The sequence below is a fragment of the Populus euphratica genome, unplaced genomic scaffold, assembly GCF_000495115.2.
Source record: "Populus euphratica unplaced genomic scaffold, PopEup_1.0 scaffold685.1, whole genome shotgun sequence".
Lineage (NCBI taxonomy): Eukaryota > Viridiplantae > Streptophyta > Magnoliopsida > Malpighiales > Salicaceae > Populus > Populus euphratica.
Window position 1 is genome coordinate 60659 of NW_011500554.1, and position 27937 is coordinate 88595.

Sequence of the window (27937 nt, forward strand, 5' to 3'; positions counted from 1 at the left end):
TCTTACCCAGACTCTCCTAAATCATAAATTTTCTAATGACCATGATACTAAGTAGTAACTATCCCAAATTATAATTTTATGATTAAATTTAAAATTCTCTTCAATTTAGAAGGCAAATTTGTCATTTGATGTCGTACATATCACGACACAACACTAAAAATAAACATTCATGTGTCAATTATAGAATAACAATAGTTATTCATAATATTGTAGGAAAAAAGAGTTAGAAGCAATCAAGTACATTGGAATTTACCATGTTGGGATAATTCTTATGAAACTAGAGTATTGAAAACATAACTGACTAGGCAACCAGGAGTCATGTTTAACTAAGAAAAAAAAGCGATCACATAAGTTTGATCACGTATGAAGAACAAAAAAAGCTTTGTTATATTTAAAGTGCATATGTTTTTAATATAATAATTAATTAAAAATCATAAATTAATTTATCATTCAGATAAGTATCAACCTAGAAGTAGTTTGTATTAGGATTCAATAAAATCTGCAAACGGTATTATCTAAGTAGATATGATTCAAATTTTATAATAATATATATAGGACCATACATCTAAAAAGGTAATGTGATTGATCCAAAAGCATCAGAATCAATGATCAATAGAATACTTGAAATATAGGGTTGCGTATGATTTCTCTTACGGACTTTTGTTGATTGGTCATTTCTTATGTTAAAATTTTTGGATGTCGCCTTGGCTTTGGCGATGAATATGATTGTAAGTAAATGAGTTTAATATAAATGGAGTTTTTATAAGAATATGGACATTAAGAGTTGGACAACAACAACAATGACTCAACCCAAATTACTTACCCAAATTACTTGGAAGTTGGACGAAACAATACCAAAATTCTATATTTGAAGTACTAAATGGGAATGGCAAGAATGGTACACACAAGCAAGAGAATAATTATGTGGCCATGGACTGGTCGTGGGTTTCATTCTAAATCATGTGAAATTTGATGTGTGATCTTTATTGGGATATTGTCATTAATAGGCAACTACTTTGCAGCCTACCCTAAGAAATAGGGTTACTATTGTCAAAAGGCTACAATAGTAGTTGCACCACCATTAATGTGCTACCACCATTAGTGTCACAAATCATGTCATGATTTGTAAATCTTGTCTTACTATTGATGCCTATAAATAAAGACATTGTTTGAGAGAAAAATGAGAAAAAGAGAGAGTGTGCTGAGTGTGTGTAAGAGAATAAGAGATAAAGAGGGTCTACTAAGGGCAGCAGCCCTGCTGCCATTGTAGTAGTGAGTTGGGAGTTGAGTTTGAGTGGGTATAATCCTCCTTTTCTATGTATTTGTTTTGTATTTTTTCTCTATCTCTAATAATATTGACTCTCCTGTGCATGTAGACAATTTACCGAATCACCTTAAATATTGTATCAGTGTGCTTGGCCTCCTATAAGCAAATATTAATACATAACTGGTCGAATTCCCCAACAATCTTGATGTGATAGGGAGATCAAGACGGTGATTCAAGACTATGCTCATAGTGATGTAAATTTGGGGTTTGATCCACGAAGAAGAAAATGGGATTTGTATAGAAATGGAAATGACCCAGGAGTAATTTCATCTATAGACGTAAGCTGCTGTAAACGATGGGTTAACACCAGAGCATTAAGTAGCTGAAGTGATATCCATGTTTGCCATCCTAAGTTTCCTAAATTATGGAATCATCCGTAAATGGTTCTTGTCTTCAAATATATTGATATGCAAGAATGTCTTTAAATGATCGATCGAGTTTTTCACTAGAGCTACCTCTTACATACAAGCAGCTTGAGTTCTAACGTAGCCATTCTGAATTGAAGCTCTCTGATTGCTTGAATTACTCTCAAGATAGAATAATTTAATGAATAGCGTTTGAAAGCAACTGAAAAATACATTAGCAAGTGTTAAATCTACACATGATATACTTTCACTCTTAAAATTTCATGTAGTTTAAAAAAAAAAAAAATTCACATTCCCTTCTCAGTCAATGAAGTGCCATAAATGAGATTTACCCAAACTGCAAGCCCTTAACTTAAAAGTTCTAACCACAAACAAATAACATACAAACTGATGTAAGAATGTCCCTCGACTTAAGATATAAAATTTGGCCTGAGGGGAAAAGCAGAAACCTGAGTCTTACAGTTAATTTGTGTCTATCTAACTTATAAGCTAATGTAATCAACTATCTTCACATTGCAAGCTTGTCTTGATGTTTTTCAATGTGCATGATATAAGTGCGTTAACAGAATCCACAGATTCCATGGTTAGTTTGGCTGTGGGAGAGGTATTCGTTAGGATTTGGAATGCTATTGTTAGCAAAGACCCCCCTTCGGTGCTCTTCTCCTCTTGCCTAGAAGTGATCACTAATGGTCTTGATTCGTGTCCATCAGGAAGAATTGAGAATCCTGAAGGTAATATAGCTAGGTTGCTTGAATCACATCCATTAATCACAGATTGCATTCCATTAGTGTCCACTGGAGCATAAATTACCATGGATTCATAAGCATTCGTGCCGCTATCTTGGAGTACCCACATATTGTTTTCTTTAGATTTCATCTTCTGCAATTGAAAAGGGCCTGTTAGAACCATGAATAAAGAAATGCACATGAGATTAATGGTATGGTCTCCTGTTATTTGAGATGGAGAACAACTTACTAGAATAGTTACTGCATTGCCTCTATCTTGTCCTTTGGCTAAGTTTGCAGTGGCTTGTACAGGTCCTCCATTTGACATGATATCCCACTACATTTTATGCAAAAAATAGAAAAAAATTGTCAGACAAAAAATTGCCTGATAAAACTTGTACTCGTTTGTTGATAATTCGCAATTCAAAGCAGCAATATCCCATCTTAATAGGATCTTAACTGAGTAATGTCTTTTTTTTCTGTACCTCATTTCTACGAGATTCGTCTCTTAAGAAATCAAACAGAATATGCGGAGGGACAGGCAACCATACAGAAGAAACTGCACACAAGATCAATCCAACCGGTTCACCAGGATCATTCAAGTTTTTCCTAGACGAAATCCTTATATCTTCTCCTGTTTTGCTTGATACCTTGCTCCATATGTGATAGCTTGATGCTCCAAGTGCTCGACAAAAGCTCCATGTCATTCTTTGTGCCAGTTTCAGAATGCTTTTCCTTCCAGCTAGTGTAGCAACACCTAGATTTTTACGTTTGTTTTTTCATGAACATTGTTCTTTATAAATATAGCGAACAATGCCACTGGAAAATATCAAAACATAGTTTGGCTTACCAGTTGAATCCTTAGTGGGAACGTTGGTTGCCATGAAGAAAACAAGCCGTTCACATTGGAGTTGTAATGTTGCCATCCAATGCCTTGCTCCAAAGGCTAGGCCGCTATGAACGACTGTCCGGAACATGGTATGAACTGTGCTTTTCTGGCATTCCAGGTGTTCTACCCAGATCACCTGACAAGGTTGTTACAAACTTGTATGTTAAATTGTTAAAAAAGAAAAGAAGACGATACAGCATTGTTATGTATGTTTGTCTCCATTAAATTTAACTCTTGGTTTATACAAGCATGTACCTTACAATGGCCATTTGATTTATCCTCAATGATGCAACCAGAGGGGCGTTTTCTGCATTTAACGAGTGAAGCATCAATATTGTCTTCAACTTTGTCAACAGAAACATCAACAATGGCCCATTGTTCAGCGTTAAGCTGCTTGCAATATCTGACAAAATAAACTTCTCTGGTGGGCACCATGGGTGTAAGCATCTGGACCTCAGCAAACATCTGCATGGCACAGTGTTCACAGAACCTAACACAATAGGATTGAAAATAGCCAAAAAAATATTCCCTGTAGCTTCCTCATAAGGTAATATCCTCAGTACTTAAATGTTACAACAGGCATGAGCAAACCTGCTTAATTAGTTGTTTTTTTATGATTGGACTTTTTTCATTCATCAAAATTAATAAATAAACAGGTGTCTTGGGCATTAATTTTTTCTGGGTGTTCGACTCTTGGTTTCACCTAGGAAATTTTCTCGATTATCAAGTCATCACGTCTAACTGTAAGTAAGAGTGAAGTCAAAGATTTTGACCTTTAGCTGAATGTACCATACGAGGAAGGGTAGATCTCCATTAAACACAAGGTCCCACGTAAAGAAGATGCCTCATTTTCTGACAGCTGGGCTATATAAATATATAAGGAAAGTTCCTCCCCCGCACCAAATTGAAGGGAAATGGCCACCTCCATCTTTCAACCTTGCTTTTCATTTTTTTGAAAAAAATTATACCTTTTTCGTTCAATTACTATATATGGATTTTGTATTCACTGAAATTGATGCTGATTTCCCATGCAGAAAACTGTAGTTTTATTCAAGTATAAGTATTAGCTAGTTTAATGCGAGATCTTGGTTGGAGCTGTCACTCACCAATTGCACTGCCCCATTTCTATTTGCACCTTCACCATTGCAGATAACATCAACAGTGGCCGCCTTTGAAATCAAGCATGGAAACATTTCCTTCCACCGATTCTAATTAAAGGGGAAAAAGTTGATTACATTAGTGAAAGGGGTCTAATCTATAATTAATTAATCAACATTAACTATATGTGTGTGTGTGGAATATTGCTAATATATATAATTATAATATCTCACCACATCCATAAAACTTTGAACCAGCCTTGGGAGATCCACAAACACAACCCTGGTCTCTCTTGAAGCCTCAATGGATCTCTTCGGCCTTCCATTATTGCTTGAATTTTCAGAACCGAACTCTTTCGTGTACTCATCGTAATTAAGAATTTCACGACCTGTCTCAACACTTCGAACCCAAAGTGGTTCGCCCGCCGTAGCCATTTTCTTGAGCTCTTCCATTGCTTGATTAGCGATCTCCGTGATTCTTGTCTTGTCAAGTCCGAAAATTCCAGTGTAAAAATCTAGTGAACTTCTATTCTCTTGATCATTTGCAGCTGAACATGAGGCTGTTGCCCCTGGACTATATTTTCCTATGACCGCTCGAAGTTTTTCTACCTGCATGAAATGATTAGCATCAAATTAATTTCTTCCAGTTAAGTATGATATTAATAATTAATAAATATTAATTGACGATCGCTGTTTAATTTTCTATAATAATTAATTTTACGTGGTGCATATATTATATAAGATTTTCCCAGCTAATTACCTCGGCTTTGAGTTTTGCATTTTCGATACGTAATTGCTGTTCCTCGGTTGTTAGGGCAGTGCCTCTACTGGTGGTAGCGGTGCCACAATTTGGACAGCAAGCTTTGTTGATGGTCTCCCTCATGGTCTTGTTTTCTTCTCGGAGTTTATCCATTTCCGTTTTCAGCAGAGAATTTTCATGGCGCTCTTGTATGGCCTGTAACATAACCACTGCCATGGTTATTAGATCAACAAGATAACCAACTAACCGCATTAAGTGACTTTCGATCTCACTTCTACGTAGTACCCTACACACGTACCTTGATTTGAGTACGACGATTTTGGAACCAAAACTTGACTTGTCTAGGAGCAAGGCCTAGTTGCTTGCTTAATTGCTGCCTCTGCTTCTCATCTGGATGAGGAGACTCTTTAAATAGCCTGACCATTAATTATACATTCACATAATTATCACGTACTCTTAGATACATTCACAATTGTTAAGAACTGAACATTAAGGAATTCTTTTTGTGTATTTTTGTTTTTTTTGACGATGACAAGCATCGTTGAACATGTAAAACAAGGAAAATAAACTTTCCCACCGAATTTCTGAGTAATCTTTTAGCTTTACAGTCTTTTTTGTTCACGGACGTAAAAATAAATGATTCATGAACTCAAAAAGAGTCTGCGTGCTGACATTTTTCTTGATAGATGTGTTGGATAGAGAAATTATTCGGCTCTTTAATTTTCTCATATAAGATAAGATCCATAAATGATTTTAAAAGCGAACTCGTATTTATGTGAAAGAGAATAATGCAACTAATTATGCACCTAATAATTTTAATTTGTTGGATATGCAATTCAAGTTATTTTAGTAAAGGAGACGTTGCCTTAATGGCAAACCATGCACATAAATCTTTAGCGCCGTATCTACCTACCAAGCTAACAAAAGATTGAACCTACATATAGAGTATTCTTAATAACCAAAACGCCTTTTTTTTTTTATCATTCATTAATTTGAATATATATATAGAGTACGGTATTAAAGGAGTTGTAAATATATAAATTCACAATATGAGGATATTGATATACATACATGTATTAATCAACAAAAAATAAATTAATGTAGTCTGGGCTAGGAGTAATGAGAGAGATGAAAAATACATACGCTTCCATTTCTTTGATTTGCTCAGCGGTATGTCTATGGTATTTCTTTCTTTTCTTCTTCTTGTTTTTGTTATCATCATCACCATCACCATCACCATCACCATCACCATCATCCTCATCATGCTCTCCTTCACCTTCAAGATCATCATCTGATCTTGATCTCATGGGCCCTGAGGTCTCACTACTAATTTCCACTGTTTCTTCTCTTCTTCCTCCTCCACTCCCTTCATCCCCCTCCTCCACCTCCACGCTACCCGCTGCTGCCGAATGACTCACATTTGCGCCGCGGAATATTCCAGCCTTCAACAATAAATAAAAACATTAGAGTGCGTCGCAAGGGTTTAGACCTTCGCTAGATGCACATCATGCATGCATTTTTATGTACGTGTGATTCATGAGATTAATATATATCCACATCGAGCAATCAAAATAGAAAATACTCCCCCTTCATAAAAGAAAATAAAATATATGCACAAAAAAATCGATGGGGTAAAAATATTGGTGGGATTTGAAGATGGTAGCCGGAAAACCTCAGAAAAAGAAAAGAAAAACCAAGCTATGTAGCAAGAAACAAAAAGACGTGTGTGATTCCAATTAATACGAGAAGAAATTAAGAGTAAGATTATAAAACGAGGAGTGGTGGTTAAAGAGAGCTTACAAGACTAAGAGAAAGAGCAGGAGAGGCAAAGAAGTCCTTGATATGAGAATTGGGTGGATTAGACATGTCGACGCCCATGGCCAGTCTGAAAGAGGTTGTTCTTCATTTGATGAGTCTCACGGAGCTTGGCAGCTACAAGGCTTTTAGAGAGAGAGAAGAAAGTGGGCCTTGTTGATTTAAGGATATAAAAACAAAATGAACTCTCGAGGAGGTGATCTTATAGAGAGCGAAAAGAAGGCTGGTAGGAGTTGACTGTTGGATATTGTTGGGAGTGGAATATGTGAGCATCCAACTAACTTACAAGCAGTTTGAATCTATGGTATCCAACGGTATTTTCAGTTTCCATTTAAGTGGCTTGATGATCAGCTTAGTGGCTTAGACCTTTTCTGCTATTTGTTTAATTTAATTTAATTTAATTTAATTTCCACTCAAATATCCCTCCTCAACGCCCATGTTACCTTTTCTGCTATTTGTTTAATTTAATTTAATTTCCACTAAAATATCCCTCCTCAAACCCCATGTTACCTTTTCTGCTATTTGTTTAATTTAATTTAATTTCCACTCAAATATCCCTCCTCAAACCCCATGTTACCTTTTGGTTTTTTACTTCTGTGGTTAATTTTATTTTATTCTCTTTTCCACAGCGAATTAGGAGTGAAATAACCATGACTTGAAGCCACTTTCCTATCCTCAAAATAATACTTTTATACGGCTAGCTTAACTGGCTAAAGTTTTTATTATTATTATTATTATTTCTACTCAGTTCCAGTAATTACTTATCGAATCCAGTAAAGCTTTTTAACAAGCTTTTTCTGAAACGGTGAAGCTCATCCACAATATTTTTTTATTTCAAACAGGAAATTGACGGCCTGGTCCACGATTTGTGTACGCGCTAGCGCCAAGGGTTGTTGTTGCCTTTCTCATTCATTCTCCTTCTTTTTTGACTGTATTTGTTATAATACTTGCTGAGCAGGGTTAAAAGTTAATCTTAACATAAAAAAGTAAACCAAAAAAATCAATAGCGAATTTAGAACTTAGCGTGTTCATTAATTAATAAAATTAATCACAAAACTAAAGACAAAGTAGACAAAACAACATGATCTCACCTTGTGCTTTGCTATTTGGTTTTTTTGTATTAAATTATATGAAATATATTTTTAAAAAATTAAAATTAAAATTCAATTGAAAATAAAATGATTTGCTAGTAAAGTTCCCTTATTCTTATTAATTTAGTTTGGTCATATGATGTGGCTGATTGCACGATTCAAATTTTAAATTACATCATATTAAAGTTGGATTTATGTAATATATTTGACGTAGTAAGTACAACTATTGGTCATTCTGTTCAATACCTGATTGGATTTTAAAAAAATATTTCAAGCCACTAGTTTTTAAATTTTGAGATAATATTTTTTTTTTACATAGATAAACCTGTCAAAAATAATATATTGAACATGAATCCAGTTAGGTATAGTAAATTTATTTTTTGGAATCAAATTTTTTATTTAATTAAATAATAATAAAAATAAACACATAAAAGAAAGTGACTATATGAAATAAAAAATAAAAAATATCATGAAGGATTATACAAAAAAAAAAAGCATTGTTAATATTAGAAAAATATATCATAATCTTATTAAAAAATAAAAATTAAATTATACTTTATTAAATAATACCCCTAATATATTTTAAATTAATTAATTCCAATAAATTTCACAAATTTATAACTCAAGTCATAAACTTATTTAGATTAATCTATGAAATTGAGTTAGGTTTAATAAATCATCTTAATTAATTCATAAAACTTATGACTTAATCCATAAAATTTATAATTCAAGTCATAAGGTTGCTTAGGTTTACTAAAAAAATTTATTTTATATTTTATTTAATTATATAGCACTAAAATTAGAAATTTACAAAAAATAAAAAACAATCAAATTAAACTAAAGATGGCCTACTTGTTTGGCCTTTTCTTTTCTTTTGTTTTTTAATAGGCTCAAAGGCCGGATGACCATCCCTTTTGTCTTAATTTTTTTTTTTTATCAAACAACTTGTAATTTAAATATCTAGTTTTTTTTTTTTAGATTAACGTGGGTGTCCGGACCAGCTTGCACGCACCACGACTAATCTCACGGGCTCTGAAATTAACTTGTAATTTAAATATCTAGTTTTTGATTACCGGATAGATGGTCAAAATTTAGATTGGGTTTTTTGGGGAAAAGAAACTATTTTTAACCTATATTTACTTATAAACACCTTTACAAATTTATTTTTTTTAATTAATCTCTCAACTTAAATCATCCATAACTTATTCTAAAAACACAAATCAAGTTAGGAAAAAAATAATTCTTTGTAAACCTTAATTTACATTTTATAAAAAGATAATGGTAGGAAAAATCTTTATAAAACTTTTTTCATTAAATTAAATATGTTGGCACTAAAAACAATTTGTTTTGTTATTGAAATTTAGCCGACCATAATGTTTTTCTCTTTTCTATTACCTTTTAAGGATCTTTATTCTTCTTTCTCATATCTAAGTATTGGAAAAAAAATAAAATATAAATATAAATTAAAAAAAATATTTTGAAAAAAAAAGAGACTAAAATGGAAATTGAAACAATTGTGAAGGAAAAACGTGAAAACAAGGTCCAATTTGAGTAGTGAAAAAATCCCCTTTATTTTAGCCCGAATGTCAAATTAGGTCCCTGCATTTCCAGTTTTTTTCAAGCAACAAAACTGAACATCAACTAAATGTTTGAATGATTTTTGGATTCCTTAAAAAATTCTTAGTAAGCTAATAAAACAATTTCTCATGTCCAGATCTGAAATAAGGTAATGTACAAGGATAAAATTGATAATATATAATTTTAAAAAGCTTTCATGTTATAATATATACAAAATTCAAAAACTTTATTCGACACTTTTTGACTTTAAACTTTTAAACATCTTTTAGAATACTGCCAAAACTATTTTTATTGGCTTTTGGTGCAAGAATCCCAAAAAGCTCTAGGTAGGCTAAAAACATCATGATGCGAAACGAGTTCTGAATTTGCGTTTTGAACTGTTATGTTGTGTTGTTGTCAAAACTATAATTTAATTTTATAGTTTTTTTCAATTTATTTATTTTAATTTTAAGAAATAGAAAATAAAAAAAATAAACATGTAATATGAAAAGATTGATAAGACAAGAATATATTTTAAAAAAATATATTATATTAAGCATGATAAACATTTATCAAGGAATTAATTAATTATTCTTAAAACTAGAGGAACAGTTAATTTATAATTTACTCATAAATCAATGGTAAGATTTAAGTTCGTTTGAATGTAGATTTTCATTTAAATTATAGAATTGACAAAGAGAGAGATGACGATATTGTTAGTAAATGAAAGTTGAAGTTGGTAGAGTTTGAAGAAATTAACCATTTCAAGTTTTATTATGTTTGTTTTACTAAAAATGATTTTTATGTTGATTATTTCAACTAGTTTTTTTTAATAATTTTTTATGATAGTAAGATACTCAATAAACTTTATAAAATAATTAAATTTACAATTATTCATTCTAATAAAATTTAGTGGGACAAATTAAAATTTACTTTTTTTTTCTCTTATGTTTATCATTAAATCAAATTTGAAATTTTATATTACAAAAGAAAAGAAAACAAATACCTAGATTAAGACTGAATCTTTATAATGAATTTGGAAGATGATGTGAACCCAATGATTATTTGAAAGATTGAAAAGAATTTAATTTGTTGTTAACATAAGTTATAATCATGAATACCTGACAATATTTATAAGTATTAGCATTATTCGAATAAGATAACTAATGTAATCATGTTAACAATTTATAATTCGATTGGAACCTCCTTTGTATGTGATTTCTAATTGAATAATAAAAAAAGTTTATACTATACTTGTTTGAAATATCATTAATGGATCCTCTAACCTTGATAATTATTTTATCATTGTTTAATATTCATATTAATATTACATCTCAAGTTTCTCTTTAACTCACCATTACCACCACCACCACCATTATTATTATTATTATTATTATTATTATTATTATTATTTATATAGTTAACCTCCATGTAGTTCGACCCCAGTCTTGCTGGGTTATTTATTACTTCGACACTCCTACACTTGAAAGAAGATATTAATCTTTTGGTCATGTCATGCTCCTTATATGCCTTTAACCCTTTTATGTCCATCTTGGGCCAAATATGTTGAACAAGCCCATTTAATACCTCATTTAGCATTTTTTTTTTCCTTAGATCATGTGATTGACTTAGTTGGCACCTCAAGTAGGTGATAGACATTGGTGTTAGGTTGGTCCACATCATCTCCTCTCTATTTAAAAGGATTCGACCTCCAATTATCACTTATATCAAATAGAGTAAGAAAAAAAAACATTTAAAGTAGCTTTATAAGCATTGTTATTGATTATCTCAATGGATCTAAAATGGTCCATCTCTTTATAGTTATAACTTTGATTTCTCATAGGCTAAAAATATCTCATTGCACATATACAACCAAACCAAATCACTAGGTTAACAACTTGCTTGCATATTTTAGATGCATAAACATGATTTCTCTTCTTTATTTGCTATTGTACATTCTAAAAAAGTGCTTTTAACACCAATACTTTATGATTGCCATCAAAACTGACCTTTTCATCAACTTGTAAAGGAGTCAAATTGTTGGGAGTTAAATGGTTAAAGCCATAAACAATCTCAAATGATGAAAAATCAGTTGTATAATACACACTATAATTATAAGCAAACTCAATGAATAGAAAACAATCTTTCTAACTTTTCAAGTATTTTTATATGATAATACAAAAAAGTGTAGTTAAAGTCTTATTATCTACTTTAGTTTGTCCAACTATTTAGCAATGATATATAGTAGAAAACAACAATTTAATTCCTAATTTTCCCCACAATACCTTCCGAAAGTAATTAAAAAACTTAACATCTTTATCCAAAACTATGCTCTTTAAACCCATGAAGTTGTACTATCTACCTAAAGAACAAATTAGTTATATTAGTTGCATCATCAAACGACCAAAAGATTGATATCTTCTCCTAAATGTAGGAGTGTCGAAGTAATAAATAACTCGGCAAGATTGAGATCAAACTACAGAGAGGTTAACAACAACAACAACAACAACAACAACAAAAAGAAGTTAAAGAGGACTTCGAGATGTAAGATTAATTTGATGCTTAAATAATGATAAAAACAATTGTAAAGGTTAGAGAATCCACTAATGGTATTTCAAACAAATATAATATAAACTCCTTTTATTACTCAACTTGAAACCACACACAAATAAAGTTCCAATCAGATGATTTGTCATTAATAGCTTATTATAAATTGTTAACATAATCATATTAATTATCTTATTTAAGTAACACCAAACTTTTAAATATTGTTAGAAATTCATGTTGCTAAGTTATGTTAACAACAAATCGAGTTCCTTTTATAGCACAAGTGTAAGTTATACCATACGTTTGGGCTATGAAAGTGCCAAGCATTTATTATATTAAGTGTTATACAATACAAATCAAGATTAATCATTTAACAAGCAAGGTATTAAGAATTAACAAGATAAAAATAATAAGATATATTAATAGCAAGTTGTTTAGGATATAAGCATTGAAGTTCATATTGAGTTTATATTATACTTACACCATTACTGTAACCTTTTCACCTTGATTTAATAAACTTAGCTAAACATAATGAAGAAGAGAAATATAAATAAAATAAAATAAGAACATAAATAATATATAAGTTAACTAAGTAAGGAAAGGAAGTGAAAGACATAAACAAGATATTAATGAAAGCAAAACTTAAGCATTACAAAAATATAAAGAAAGAAAACAAGAATATGATCTTGATCTGAAAACCAAGATGCCTAAATACATAATAAAGAAAACAAGAATATGATCTTGATCTGAAAGCCAAGATGCTTAAATACATAGTAAATACCTTCTTTTATAGACCAAAATTTAGAACTATTGATTTTTTGACTATTTGTTGAGTGGGTGACCACATTTTGACTTGGTGACAATCATTATCTTCTTGTTTGAACAAAACATCATTTCTAATATCAAAATTTGGATAGATTGTTCTCATGACAGTTCTAGAAAATTATCTCAACTTTCCAACAACAAAATGAGGTCATTTGGACTTCTAAAACTCGAGATATAGATTGAACACTAAATAATGCCTGGAGTTCAAGACAGACTCGGACTTCTCTATTGTTGCTATAATTTGAACTTAAAAACAACTTTTTTGAATCTTGGACTCCTATGAAAGTTTTAGGTCTATGTCTTAGCTTTTCATCCATCTAGAGCAGTTCTAAATGCAAGTTTTACAACTCCAATTATGATTTAATGACCAAATAATGTTCTAATTTGGATTGAACCAGCATCTATTTTCTAACTTAGCCCTCACCTTATCTTCTAAATTTCTGAAATTAAACTCATTAATCAATCCTTTTATTTATGTGATAAACCTGCATTTAAGATAAACATTTACCATAAATTAAAGGTATCTTATAGTATTAGACATGATATTATAAAACATGATGTAGGAAGGAGTTATTGATACTTTAAGGAAAAATGATGATATAAAACCTTGATAAAAATGCACATTTAAGTACTAAACACATCATTAGTTTTATAACATATTATGAAATGCATAATCTTTGAAAACCTATAAACAACTATAACATTTAATCCCTACCTCTTTTTGACCTAGGCAAATTAATATGAAGTCCATACAAACATCTACCTAAGGTTTCTTAGGTACAAACAAAGGAGTATATAAACCATGTAGTTGGACTTTAGACTTTACTTTCCTATATGTAATGCATTTATCATATGTGTTACACATATTTTTTTCATTTTAGGCTAGTTTAAATATTCATACAATATATTGAAAGTCTTGGTAACACCAAAATGCCCTATTAAACCACCCTTATGTGATTCACGTATAAGTATTTCATGCATAGAACTCAATGACACACACAAATGATTCTTTTTGAACAAATATCTATCAAGTTTATAAAATTTACTAATAGTTGAATTCTCACACGCATTAAAAACATTAGTAAAATCACCATCATTCATATACAATTCCTTTACATATTCAGATCCTAGTACGTTAACATTCAAAGTAGATAAAAAGAACATACATTCATGATAGCACATCAACCATAATTTCTTTTTTGCCTTACCTGTATTTAATCATATACAAAAAGGTTTCAATAAACTCCACCTATTTCTTATGTCACCTTTTTAACTTACTTATCCCTTCAAGTGTTTCAAAAACTCATGATTAGAATGAATGATGAATTCATTATGTCAAAGCTAGTGTTTCCACGTCTTTGACTTCCTCACTAATATGTAAATTTTTTTCTCATATATAGGGTAGTTTAAGATTGCCTTATTAAGCTTTTCCCTAAAATATGCAATGAGACTTTTATCCTGCTTTTAAAAAGGCTCCAATACATATACTTGGTGAATCACACTCAATCTCAAAAGCCTTTGCAAAGTTAGGTAAATCTAAAATAGGTGCAAAGCATAATCTTTTATTTTTTTAACAATTTAAAAGCATCTTGCTGTTCATTATCCCATTTAAAACCAACAATTTTTTTCCATAATTTCAATGAATGGCATGACTAGCATGCTAAAGTCCTTAACAAAAAGTCTATAAAAGTTAGTCAAGCCATGAAAGTTTCTGACCTCAATAACAAATTAAGATGTTGGCCAATCCTAGATGACCTTAACCTTCTCCTCATTCATCTTAATACCCTGTGCAATTACAACATATCCAAAAAATATTATTTTCTGTATGCAAAAAGTACACTTATTAAGATTAGCATATAATTGTTCTTTATATAACATAACAAATACGTTACATAAATGATCAATATGCTTATCCGAGTTCTTGTTATAGATCAAGATATCATCAAAATACATAACTATGAATTTTCCTTTGAATGCACACAACACATGATTCAATAATAACATAAATGTATTAGGTGTATTGTATGTTCAAAAAACATGACTAACCATTCATACAAACCATACTTAATCTTAAATGTTGTTTTCTATTCATCACATTCTTTTATTCTAATCTCATGGTATCCATTTTTTAAATATATTTTAGATAAATGGTGTGTTTGGGATTGTGGTAGTTGTCATAATCTATTTTTGGGTTATTCCCTAATTCATTTTTTTTCTCTCTTTAAATAAATGAATACAAAAAAGAATAAAAAAATATTATCAGAAAAATATAACAGTGAAAAGAGGATGCTAAAACACTCAAAAAATGGTTAAAAATTGGTTGAAGAGGTTCAAAATTACAAAGATTAAATTTTGACAGTATTTTATTGACTAATAAGAGCCCTACCAGCCAAGAAAAAATAATTTTGAGGAAGAAAAGTCCAAAATCAGATGTTATGGACTCAATTAAATCTTATTAGAGGTTTAATTAAATTTATTGAGGGTTTGATTGAAGGAAAAATTAATTTTTGAAGTTAATTTGAGCATTAATTAAAAGAAATTAAAGTTATGGAGTCAAATTATAATTTTTTAGAGTTAATTTGATCAAATTAAGGGCTTAATTGCATAAATATTGAAGTTTGATGGCCAATTAGGGACTTAGTTACAGAAATCTAAAACCAAGGACAAAACTGAAAAAAGGCATGTAAATATAGGGGCTGTAATTAAAACAAAATCGAGGGCCCAATTGAAGAAATTAGAAGTTTATTGCTCAATTAAGGATCAAATTGCACTAATTCAATACCAAGGATCAATTTGAAAAATACGGCCAACTTTAAGACTAGTGATTGAAATTTGGCAGGGATGCAATTGAAATGATTTTTAAAATTAAAATTTACAATTGAGGACTCGATTTAACAAATCACAATTTAAGGACTATTTTTTACTTTGACATAAGTTTGGCGTCATTTTCATTTAAATAAAATAGGGCATTTTGCCCAAAACAACGTCATTTTATACACTGTTAAAAAAAAAAGACCTAAATGATGTCGTTTTGAACAGCATTGTGGGTCTTCTTCTTTCCTTGGACGGGAGAAGCAGGGGAAGAAAAAGATTTTTCTTCCTCTGTCATCGCAATCTCTCTCTTCAAAAAGACATTGACTCCCTCTCAAAAAGACGTTGACCAACCCCACTTGCCCAAAAACACTTTCCATTTGTTGGAGGGGCGGCAACACACTACATCGCCTCAGTCTCTTTTCCATGTTTTTTGCTAATAAAAACAAGAAAAGAGAGGGCTAAAAAGAAAAGAGAGAGAGAAAGAGAGAGAGAAAAGAAAGGGTGGAAAGACCGAGAGGAAGAAAAAAAAAAGACTCAAAGAGGAAGAAAGAAAAGAAAAACAGAGGAAAAAGGAAGAAGAAAAAATAGAGAAGGAGTTGCCATCAACACCGCCGCTGTTTGGAACCATTACCACCGCTAGCCATCACTGACGATTGAGGCTTCTCTAGGTAAAAAAACTCTGTCCCATTTTCTTTTGCTTTCATTCTTCCCTTGCCATACAAGACATGCATGGTGCACGTCTCTAAAAGTGAGGTGAAGCTGGTTACTGTGCTCATGCACAGTAACGAGCTGAGGTGGGCTAGGCTGAGCCCAACCCATGGATCTTAGGCTGAGTCCGGTCCAGCCCAACAATGGTGGGCTAGGTTCGGCTCAGTAAAAACAATATATTTTTTTAACATTTTATAATTTCCATGCGTTTTGTTTTACGCTATTTTTTTTAATATCGATCTTTATTTTATGTCATAAAATTATAACAATCCAGTATTAAAATACCTAGTTTTCATCAAAACTTCCAAAAATTCAAAAAAACTTGAAAAAAAGAAAAATATTTTTTGTGTATACGGACGGCCAAGTGCCTCAAAGCTAAAAAATCATATTGTGTTTTTCGTACACCAAAAAACAATGTTTTAGCATGCATTTTGACTTTAATAACTAGTTTATTAAAGTCAAGAGAACATTGGTTAAAATTGCAAAAACAAACAAAAATTTTATTTTATTTTGTTTTAATATCAGAGATTATAAATTTATATGCAAAATGTATTTCCGATATTAAAAAGGTTTTTTTTTGTTGACGACATAGAACAATTAAGTTTTTTTCCAATAAAATAAGTATCTCTTTACAAATGAGGATTTTTCTTAGACTATGGACAAACTAACAATTAGAAACCATAACAAGACTTTAGATTTTATTAGACAACAAAACAATGCATCTTACCTTAGATAGAGCGTAGTTGGGGTGCTAATACCTTTCCTTTACGCAACTAGTCTTCGTACCTGATTTCTGAAACCAATTAGGGTTCCTAGTGAATAGAATACTAGGTGGTGACTCTCAGTTTATATTTTACTAATAAGAGACAAAAATTACATTTCTCCAGATAGACGACCATTACATTTTTCCTAAGAGAGTGGACGCTTTGCCATGACGCCACACACGTCTGACAGTAGTAGTTTCGTTTCAAAGTGTTTTTTACTTAGAAATACATCAAAATAATATTTTGTCATTCTAAAAAAATTATTTTTGATATGAATTTTTTTTCTTTTTAATTATTTTTTTCATTTAGTTTAGTTTGTTAATATTAAATTTCTTTATATTTAATTATCAAACTTTCATGACACGTATTCCAAGCTTGACAGGTTAACTTGGTTTGACGGGTTAATTCAGTTAATTTTGGGTAAACCCGTTAATTATTTTATTCTATTTAGTTATCAAACTTTCATGACACGAATCTCGGGTTTGAGGAGTTAACCCAGTTAATTCAGATTATTTTTTTTCATTAGTTTTTTCTTCCTATTGGTTTTTTTTCTTTGTTTTTTTAATTAATCTATTTAATTATCATACTTTTATGACACGAACATATAGCCAAACCCACATCTAATACTTTAAGGTCTGGTATTGCAGTTAGGTTCACTTAAACTTAAATCATGTAAGTTTAATGTTATTATTAATATTATAAATAGTATTCTTGGGTCAAGCGTTGTACTTAGATCCAAGGCTTTTGAGTATATCTTTGCAGAAAGACCTAACATTTTTAGATCTTAGCGTTTTTTTATATTTTTTATGCAAGAAAAAAAATTAACCCGTGGCGTATGCCTTTGTTTTTTTTTTCTTTTTCTTTTAAGCTTTTTACTATGAATAGCACGGTACAATCCACAATGAAAAAGTTTATGCCTTTAGTTTATTTTTTTTGCCTATAGTTTCTTAATGTTAGAGTTTTTCTGTTTAATTATCAAGCTTTCATGAAACGGATCCCAAGTTTGATGGTTTAACCCAAATAATTCAATTTTTTTCTTTTTCTTTATTAGTTTTTTTCCTTCCTGTAGGTATTTTTCTCTTTGCTTTTTCCCTTTTAATTAATATTTTTTAAAAAATTTAGTTCATTAATATTAAACCTTTTTTATTTAGTTATCACACTTTTATGACACGAATCCCAGGTTTAATAGGTTAACTTGATTTGACAAGTTAACTCAATTGATTCTAATTTTTTTTTCTTTTTTCTCATTAATTTTTTTTCTTTCTGTTGGTTTTTTTAATTAATCTATTTAATTATCACACTTTTATAACACGACTTTGCAGTCAGACTTATATCCAATACTATTATGTCTGGTATTGCAACCAAAACCACTTAAACTTGAGTCATACATGTTTAATGTTATTATTAATATTATTAATATTACTTTTAAGTCAGACGTTGTAGTCAAACCCAAGACTCTTGGATATAACTTTGCAGAAAGACCTAATATTTTTAAATTTTAATTTTTTTGATATTTTTTATACAAAATAAATTGACCCGCAGCATCGCGCGGGTATGTAACTAGTTAATAATAAATTGTAGCAAAAAAAATTCAAAATTTAAGGATATAATGTCCATGCTTTACCATTATGTTGTTGATGACATAACCGTCAACACATATGCTCAAAGTTACATTCTTTTTAGGCACAAGTAAAACTAGAACAACACATGAACTTATGCTCTCCTTAATTTACCTTCCTGTCATTAACTTTTCCACTTATCTTTGAAGTTCTTTTGTCTTCTCAATATCATTTTGGTAGGTTAGTCAATTAAGAAAGACATTAGGTACATGATTTATTTAATGTTTTATTCCTCTCAATAATGGTATTAAGAATATTTTCAGGAAAGACTTCGTCAAATTCCTACAATAAAAAAAACAATCATACTAGGAATAACATTATCAAGATTGTTAGTATTAAAATAAGTATTCTTATATAAGTACAATCATTAGCTTGTTAGCATAAAAATCATATTTAATCTCACCCTTTCTTGCATAAAAAATCAGTTGTTTATTTAATTTTCCACGCACTTCGCACTTCACACACCTTTTTTTTTTCTCTCTTCTTTTCTTACTTCCACTCTCAGTCTAATTCATTAAATTTTCATTAGTGGTTAAATCTAAAGTTATTCTCTCACCTTGTTCCTCACTTAAGTTTTCATTTTCCTCGACCTCATTTCCCTTCTCAACTTTATTTAATTATCATACACTTGTTTCGAAGATAAAGGACAAGAGTGATGGTTTTACCATCTTTTACAATTGTTTACCTATTTATAAAGCCATTATGGATTGCCTTCCTGTCAAATTGGCATACAATTGTTTACCTATTTAATTAAAATCTGCTTAGTTACTTTCACTTCATCACATTCATTTAGCCACTATAATTTATAGGATTATAATACTTTACAGTACTCAAATTCAACTTCTTAGTAAGAGTAGTACTAGCTAAATTGGCACAATTGCCTCCATCAATTATTATACTGCATATCTTATTTCATATATGACATCATGTATGAAAGATTTCTATTTGCTAATTAACGTCATCTTCTTTAACTTGCACATTAAACACACGTTTTATAACCAGGCTCTCCCTCTCAACTAGGTATACAATATTAACATCATTATAATCCTTTAAAATTGGCATCTCATCATCATCATCATTTGATTTGTCACTTTCAGACTTCATCTTCTCATGATCTTTCAAAATCATAACTCTCTTATTTAGACACTAAGAAGCAAAGTGTCTAACCCCTAAGCACCAAAAATATTTTATAGCATATTTATGAGTAGGTTGAGTTTTGAGTTTACCTTTACAATTTATATTGATCTTCTTTTTAGCCTTAGCATGTATAAAGAGCTTAGATTAGGCAGAAGCCAAATTGAGTTGTGGTCATAAGTTACCTCTTCTTTTAATCTACCTTATCACCATCATTATTAAATAAACCATGTCCTACAACTCCATATTGTCGCATATATGTGATGTTGTGGTGATCAACCTCCCAGATTAGGATCTTCAGGTGTGGGTGAAAAAGACAAGTAATTCTTGTTTTTTGTTAATTAAAAAGGTTTGGAACCATCACCTAATATTTTGATCATTATAAACCCTAATTGGTGTATAAAGTCTGGATAATAGGACTAATTGTATATAAGAAGGACGGTATCACCTCACTACACCTTACCTAAGATAAACTGTATATTTATTTTTTATTACTAAGGCACTATTCTGTTTTTTTAGTAATTGGTCTATTTATTGGTTAAAAGTTGGTCTACCCTAGTAGAGTGGACTATGACTTTATGGCTTAAATCTAGCCATTTTAAAGTCCAAACATATTTTTGTATTTATTTCTTTTAATACCAGGAATAAATCTTACATATAAGTTCATAATTCTTGATATTAAAATAAAAAAATTAGTTTTTTAAAGTTTTTAAAATATAGGTCAAATTCTAATAGATTTAATAAACTTCTTATTAAATCCAAAAAATGCATTCAAAGATATGAGCAAAATTATTTTTCTTGAATTTTAGTATTTAAAAAAATGCTAAATCATGCAATGTATTTTTTTTTTAAAAATTATTATTATATATTTTTTATACAGGTGTGATTTTTATTTAAGAGACTTCACCATATACAAATTTAAAAATATTTAATTTATTTTTTAAAGGAAGATTTTTTTAGTTTTATTTTCTATTTTAAAAAAAAAAAACTGATTTATTTAATACCAAAAAAGCACCTCATGTGGAGGTTACAATCCCAAATATTAAATAAAAAAGAGCAAAATAAGAGAAACATAAAAAATATTGCAAATGGGTCTCATGAAGGCATAAAATTGAATTAATTAAAAAAAGAAAGGGTTATGTTTGGTAAATAGTAAAAATAGAAAAATAAAACTGTTGAAAAATTAGCAGGGCATGTTTACCACATGCCTTAGCTAAAAGTCAGAGGACTAAAAATTGCTTTAAAGTTGTGTTTGTTAAACATGTAAAGATAGAAAAATGCAATTGTTCATTTGAAAAGTTTTGGCATACCAAACATGCCTTACCCTTGATGGACTCAGCCTTGTCACAAAGGTTGAGTTTCTTAGTCCAAGCTTATAAGCCCAAAAACATGACCTGAAAAAAGATCAAAAAAGATTTTCATTTGAATTATTTCAAGAACATGAAGAACATTCATAATGATTAGTACTTAAAAGTGCATTTTTATCAAGGTTTTATATCATCATTTTGCCCTTGAAGTATCAATAACTCTTTAACTAAAGCATGTTTTATAATAATAAGTTTGATAATGTAAGATACCTTTAATTTATGGTAAATATTCATCATAAATGCAGGCCTATCACATAAATCAAAGAATTAATTGATAAGTTCAACTATTGAAATGGAGAAGACAAAGAGAGGGTGAAGCTTAGAAAAGAGATACTGGTTCAGTCCAAACAGGAACACTGTACAGTCATTGGGTTATATCTAGAGTTGTAAAAAAGGCCCTGTTTGCCAGTTTTTAAGAAAACCGGATGAGAAGCCTATCCCCAACCCATAGAGGACGTTTAAGTAGTTCTTGGACGTAAAACCAAGGGAAGATGTGAGCCATAATCACAACTACCTGTATATACACATGCTTTTTAAAAAAAGATAAATAAATAAATAAATAAAGAGAGAGAGAGAGTGTGTGAGACTCCAGTTGGCCTACATATAGATGGTATGATTGCCTTTTTAATTTCTCATCTATAAAATCCTCTCTTCCTTCCTTGCATTTCTACTCAACCTATACATTCAATAAATATAGAAGTGTGGAGAAATGGCAAGTTCCTCAGGTCATCAAATAAGAAATATTTGTGTTTTCAGTGGATCTAGTCCTGAGAAAGAAAAAGAGTTTTTAGAATCAACAAATCATCTTGGTCAGGTGCTAGCTGAGAGAAAGATTCATTTAGTGTATGGGGGAAGCAGTCTGGGGTTAATGAGAGGTGTGTCAATAGCTGCATTTTTAGGAGGTAGTCAAGTTTTGGGGGTCGTCCCCGAAGCTTTTACACAAAGGGACATCATTGAAAAAACAATTGGAGAGGAGCTACAGGTCTACACAATATCTGCTCGAATGAATGCAATATTTAACCATGTTGATGCCTTCATTACCTTACCAGGTGGTCTAGGCACATTGGAAGACATTTTTCATATTTCCTCTTGGGCCCAATTGCACATTCACCATAAACCCATAAGTTTGTTAAATGTTAATGATTATGATGATAAGTTGTTGTCTTTTCTACTTTTCTTGTATCTAACTTTGTTTTGTTTTTTTTTTGTTTTCTTCATCATTTTTATTCTTTTTCTACTCGTGCATGAGAGTTTGGTAACGTATATTAAGTGGTAGACTTTATAGGCCACTAAATATGATTATTTTTCTAAGTGTTCTCATTATTTTCATTAAATATGGCTAAAGAAGATAATCAATCGTTTCATAATGTGAATAACCGTATTAGAACACTTAGAGACCACATGAATCCCATAAGAACAAGTGTACCCTCATGCATAGTTTTCTCCCCTGATGCATTTCATTTTAATTTGAAGTCAGACATTATTCAACTTTTACTTTTTTTTCATTACTTAAATTTAGAAAATCCATACTTGCATTTAAGAGAATTTGAGGAGGTGTGCAACAATTTGAGGAGGTCTGTAACATCTATAATCACTTAAATTGTAGCATGAACACTATTAGATTAAAGCTTTTTTCTTTTTTTATTAAAAGATAAAACTAAAACATGGTTATAAAATTTGAGACTAGGATCCATTCGTGATTGGGATGAAATGCAACAACAATTTTTAAAAGAGTTTTTCCCTTCTCATAGAACAAACTTTTTCAAAAGATAAATCACCACTTTCACAAAAAAACCAGGAGAAATGTTTTGCCAATGTTGGGATAGGTATCGAGACTTGTTTAATGCTTGCCCTTATCATAGTTTTAAAACATGAAGATTGATTTCATATTTTTATGAAAGGTTAACTCCTAAAGATAAGAAAATAATGAAATTAATGTTCAATGAAAATTTTAAAGACAAATACCATATTGAAATAATGGAGTACTTAGACTTGTTAGCTAAAAATGCTAAAAATTAGGACATTGCAGGTAGTTATGAGGCACCGGGTAAAACTCAACATCATACATCTAGTGGAGGTATGTACTACATTAAGATCATGATCTCCAAGCCAAGTTTGCATTTAGTTAGAAAAGTCTAGGTACTAGAATTAAAAAAGAGTGGTAAATTAAAATTTGTTCAAAACATTGTGTGTCAAATCTGTGAAACCAATGAACACTTAACCAATGACTATCCAACTTTGTCTTCTTTCAAGGAATGCCTCCATAAACAAGCCTATACTTTAAACAGTTTCTAAAGGCCCAATCATAACCCATACTTACAAACATATAAATCTGGTTGGAGAAATTACTCAAATTTCAATTAGAAGAATGATGCACAAACTTTACGGCCACCATTTCAAGTACATTGTAATTTCTAAAATTCTCATGGATATCCACCTCTTTATGCTCCACCTGCTAGAAAAAATCTTGATGAAATATTACATGTATTTATTGAAAAATAGGAGACAATCAACACTCAAAATGCTCAAACTATGGCAGATCTAAAAGATGCTCTTGCAAAACTCACATCTACTCTTAGTTTTCAAGAGAAAGGTAAGTTTTCATCTCACTCACAGCAAAATCCCAAAGCATAATACAATACAAATGCAAGTAGTTCTAGAAGCCAACATATGGATCAAGTCAGTAGTTCTAGAAGCTAACACATGGATCGAGTCAAATCAATTATCATTTTCTATAGTGGTAAAGTTATTGAAAAACTCATTCTTGAACCTTATGAGAAATATGATGAGTCTATCTTTCAGGGTAAGGAAGGGGTTGAATATGAGTATTCCAAAGAAAAGACTGATTTTCTGAAAGCACTTTCGTTTCCTTATTTCATGACCAAACAAAAGAAAGTCGATCACAACTCTAAAATCTTTGAAACTTTCAAACAGGTAAGGATCAATATACCTTTGCTGGATGCTATTAAATAGATTTCTTATGCTAAATTTTTAAAATATCTGTGCATTGTGAAGAGAAAACTAAATGACGAAAAGAAGGCCTTTTTAGCCGAACAAGTAAGTGTCATTCTTTAGAACAATAGTGCTTTGAAATATAAAGACCCTAGTTATGCTATAATTTCTTACTTTATTAAAGAACATAAAATTAAAAAAGTCTTACTTGATCTTGGAGCTAGTGTGAATTTACTTCCATATTCAGTTTTTTAGAGTCTTAATCCAGGTGAGTTAAAACCAACTTCTGTAACTCTCTTACTTGTTGATAGATCTAGAAAAGTGCCTAGAGAAATAGTTGAAGATGTGTTAGTAGAAGGCGATAAATTCATTTATCTTGTGGATTTTATTGTTTTGAATACACAACTTGTTGAAGCATGTAATTCATTTCTTATTTAAAGAAATTCATTTCTCGTAACTTCTAATGCATCGATTAATTGTAAGAATGGAGTGATGAAGCTATCATTTAGAAACATGACATTGAAGATTAATATTTTGAATATTTGTAAGCAACCTAGAGATGATAATGATTTACAAGAAGTAGATCTTATTAAAAAATTAGTTTATGATCAATTTGAATCTACCTTGGGTAAAACTAAGTTTGATAAATATAAAGAATTACAAATGATTTATTCTCAGGAAGAAATCAAGGACAAGAAAGGAACCTAAAATATTTATGCGGATCTTTTATCAAGATTGACAATAAATTCGACATCTGACATCACACCAATCGATGATTACTTTTAATCCTTACTTTCTCTTAGATCAATGCCTTGGTTAGCTAATTTTATTCAGGAGATTTACCAGCTCATTGGAATATCCAAGATAAAATTAAATTTTTAAATAAAGTGACTAACTTTTATTGGGATGACCCTTACTTATTAAAATATTATCCTGATCAAATATTTTGAAGTTGCATTCTTGACAATGAGGTAAGTAGTATCATTAAATTTTGTCATTCTAAGGCATGTAGAGGTCATTTCTCTTCAAGAAAGACAACTATAAAAATCTTACAATGTGAATTTTATTGGCCCACTATGTTCGAGGACACGCATGCATTCTGCAAACCTTGTGAAAATTATCAAAAAGTTGATATTGGTCAAAAAGTTTTGCTTTATAATTCTTAACTCTATTTATTTCTTGAAAAGCTAAGATTAAGATAGAGCGATTCATTTATTGAGAATCATTTATTGAGAAACATGTGTATCCTTATAGGGCCTTTGATATTGAGAATTCAAAGAATGACAATGCTTTTAAGGTAAATGGACATCGTTGGAAAGCTTACTTTGATAATTTTCTAGTGAAAATGAATTCATTGGTTTGAATGATTTTTTAGATAAAGGTTGATTATTTTGTTTTTTTTATTTTTTTTTATTTTTCCTTTTCTATTGTGACTCTTGTTTTGCTAGTCTCTCTCACCCCGGTCAAATAGTGAATAATGGTACTCCATGACTCTTAAGTTGGTTCTTTCAATTTCCCATGATAATTGATATATGTGTATATATTTGTATAATTCTTTGCTTTTTCTTCCTTCCTTGAATCTCTTCTCCAATTCTTATTCGTAAATGGATACCACTTTTGAAAAATTAAAAAAGTATTTTCTCGCTCTACCTCAAAATACAATCATAAAAATTTATAGTGCTAGGTGTGCAAGATTGAGGTTGTTAATGAACCATAGAATTCCTGAAGATATTCGTTAGATGATTAAAGCAAAGATTCGATTATTAGGTGAGTCTTCTAATTCTTTCATTTCATACTAGAACAGGTAAAAGCGTTTTTTGCAAAGAAACGTCATGCAAAACGACTTAAAGTCTTTCACAAATATGTCAGATGGACTTATAATACAACATGTCATTTTTTAGGAATGATATCTATAAAGCCTGAAGATAAAATACAATTCATTAAGAATGGCTTAAGTAAGGAGTCATTAGATAATCTTCTATTAACTTTTGAGATGTATCCTAGAGGAGAAATGCATCATGCAATTCATGATTTATGGCCATAATTCCATAAAGAATATGATTGACTTATTCTTAGAAATCTGACTATAAAAGACCCTGCTTGCCAATTTAAAAAAAAAAAAACTGGATGGGAAGCCTATCCCTAACCTATAGAAGGCGTTTAAACCATTCTTAGACGTAAAATCAATGGAAGATGTGAGCCACAATCACAACTACGATTTAAGCTTAAACGACCAAAAAATTGATGTCTTCTTCCAAGGGTAGGAGTGTCAAAGTAATAAATAACTCAGCAAGACCAGGGTTGAACCATAAGGAGGTTAATTGTATAAATAATGATGATGATGATGATGATGATAACAACAACAACAACAATGAGAATAATAATAATAATAATAAGTTAAAAAGGACTTTGAGATGTAAGATTAATGTGAAGATTAAATAATAAAAATAAATGTCAATGTCAGAGGATCCATTAATGGTATTTCAAACAAGTATAGTATAAACTCTTTTTATTACTCAACTCAAAACCACACACAAAGGAGATTCTAATCGAATTATAAATGGTTAACATGATTTCATTAGTTATCTAATTTGAATAATACTAGTACTTGTAAATGTTGTCAGGTATTCATGATTATAACTTATATTAACAACAAATCAAGTTTTTTTCATAGCACAAGTGTCGGTTACACCATACGGTTGGGCTATGAAAGTGCTAAATATTTGTTGTACCAAATATTATATAACATAAATCTAGATTAATCAATTAATAAGCAATGTATTAAGAGTGAACAAGAAAAAAAATACAAAACATATTAGTATCAAACATTGAAGTCCATGTTGAGTTTACACTATACTTATTCTTACACCATTAGTGTAACCTTTTCATATTGACATAATAAGCATATCTAAGTTAATGAAAGAGAGAAACATAAATGAATAAGATAAGAACATAAAAAAGATATAAGTTAACTAAGTAAAGGAAAGGAAATGAAAAACATAAATAAGAGATTAATATAAACAAAATTTTAGCATTACAATAAAGAAAGAGCAAGAACGTGATCTTGATTTGAAACCCAAGATGCCTAAATGCATGAAAAATACCTCCTTTTATAAGCCAAAATTAGAAACTATTAATTTGATGACTAATTGTTGAGTGGGTGGCCACATCTTGACTTGGTGACAATCTTTATCTTCTTGTCTGCTAAAAACATCATTGCTAATGTTAGATTTTGAACAAACTTAAATCATGAAAGTTCTATGAAATTGTCTCAGCTTTCCAAAAAAAAAATTAAGGTTATTTGGACTTCTAGAACTTGAGATATGGGCTAAAAACTAAACAGTGTCTAGGCTGTAGGACAGATTCAGACTTCTCCATTATTGCTAAGATTTGGACTTCTAAACAGCATAATTGAGTCTTTCCTTCCCATGAATATTTTAGGCCTATGTCTTAGCTTTCCATCCATATAGAGCAAATTTAAATCCAAGATCTACAACTATAAATATGATCCAATTACTGAATAATATTCCAGTTTGGACTAAACCATCATCTCTTTTCTAAGCTTCACACTCTCTTTGTCT

At 30.5% G+C, this 27937-nt stretch overlaps 1 protein-coding gene and 1 long non-coding RNA gene across 2 annotated transcripts; one reads left to right on the forward strand and one right to left on the reverse strand.

The window, feature by feature from the left end:
• Window positions 1–1933: 1933 nt before the first annotated feature.
• Window positions 1934–7156, reverse strand: LOC105115364 (homeobox-leucine zipper protein GLABRA 2-like). The gene is made up of 11 exons (XM_011012220.1): window positions 6964–7156; window positions 6307–6605; window positions 5462–5579; window positions 5164–5358; window positions 4638–5012; window positions 4413–4514; window positions 3562–3771; window positions 3268–3442; window positions 2903–3174; window positions 2668–2754; window positions 1934–2571 (listed from the first exon to the last, which is right to left on the reverse strand). The coding sequence occupies exons 1-11, from the start codon at window positions 7039–7041 to the stop codon at window positions 2191–2193; spliced, it is 2292 nt and encodes a 763-aa protein (XP_011010522.1). The 5' UTR covers window positions 7042–7156; the 3' UTR covers window positions 1934–2190.
• On the forward strand, window positions 5586–27855 carry LOC105115363 (uncharacterized). Its single transcript, XR_840326.1, has 3 exons — window positions 5586–5938; window positions 13008–13010; window positions 27845–27855. It is a non-coding gene; the product is annotated as an uncharacterized LOC105115363 (long non-coding RNA).
• Window positions 27856–27937: the final 82 nt, after the last annotated feature.

What these genes read in the sequence shown, in the direction of transcription:
- LOC105115364 (XM_011012220.1), bottom strand. Translation starts at nt 7,041, where the DNA reads ATGGGCGTCGACATGTCTAATCCACCCAATTCTCATATCAAGGACTTC. An exon ending in CTGCTCTTTCTCTTAGTCTT is followed by an intron (nt 6,606 to 6,963) that starts GTAAGCTCTCTT and finishes TTATTGTTGAAG; the next exon opens with GCTGGAATATTCCGCGGCGC. An exon ending in AATCAAATGGCCATTGTAAG is followed by an intron (nt 3,443 to 3,561) that starts GTACATGCTTGT and finishes CAACCTTGTCAG; the next exon opens with GTGATCTGGGTAGAACACCT.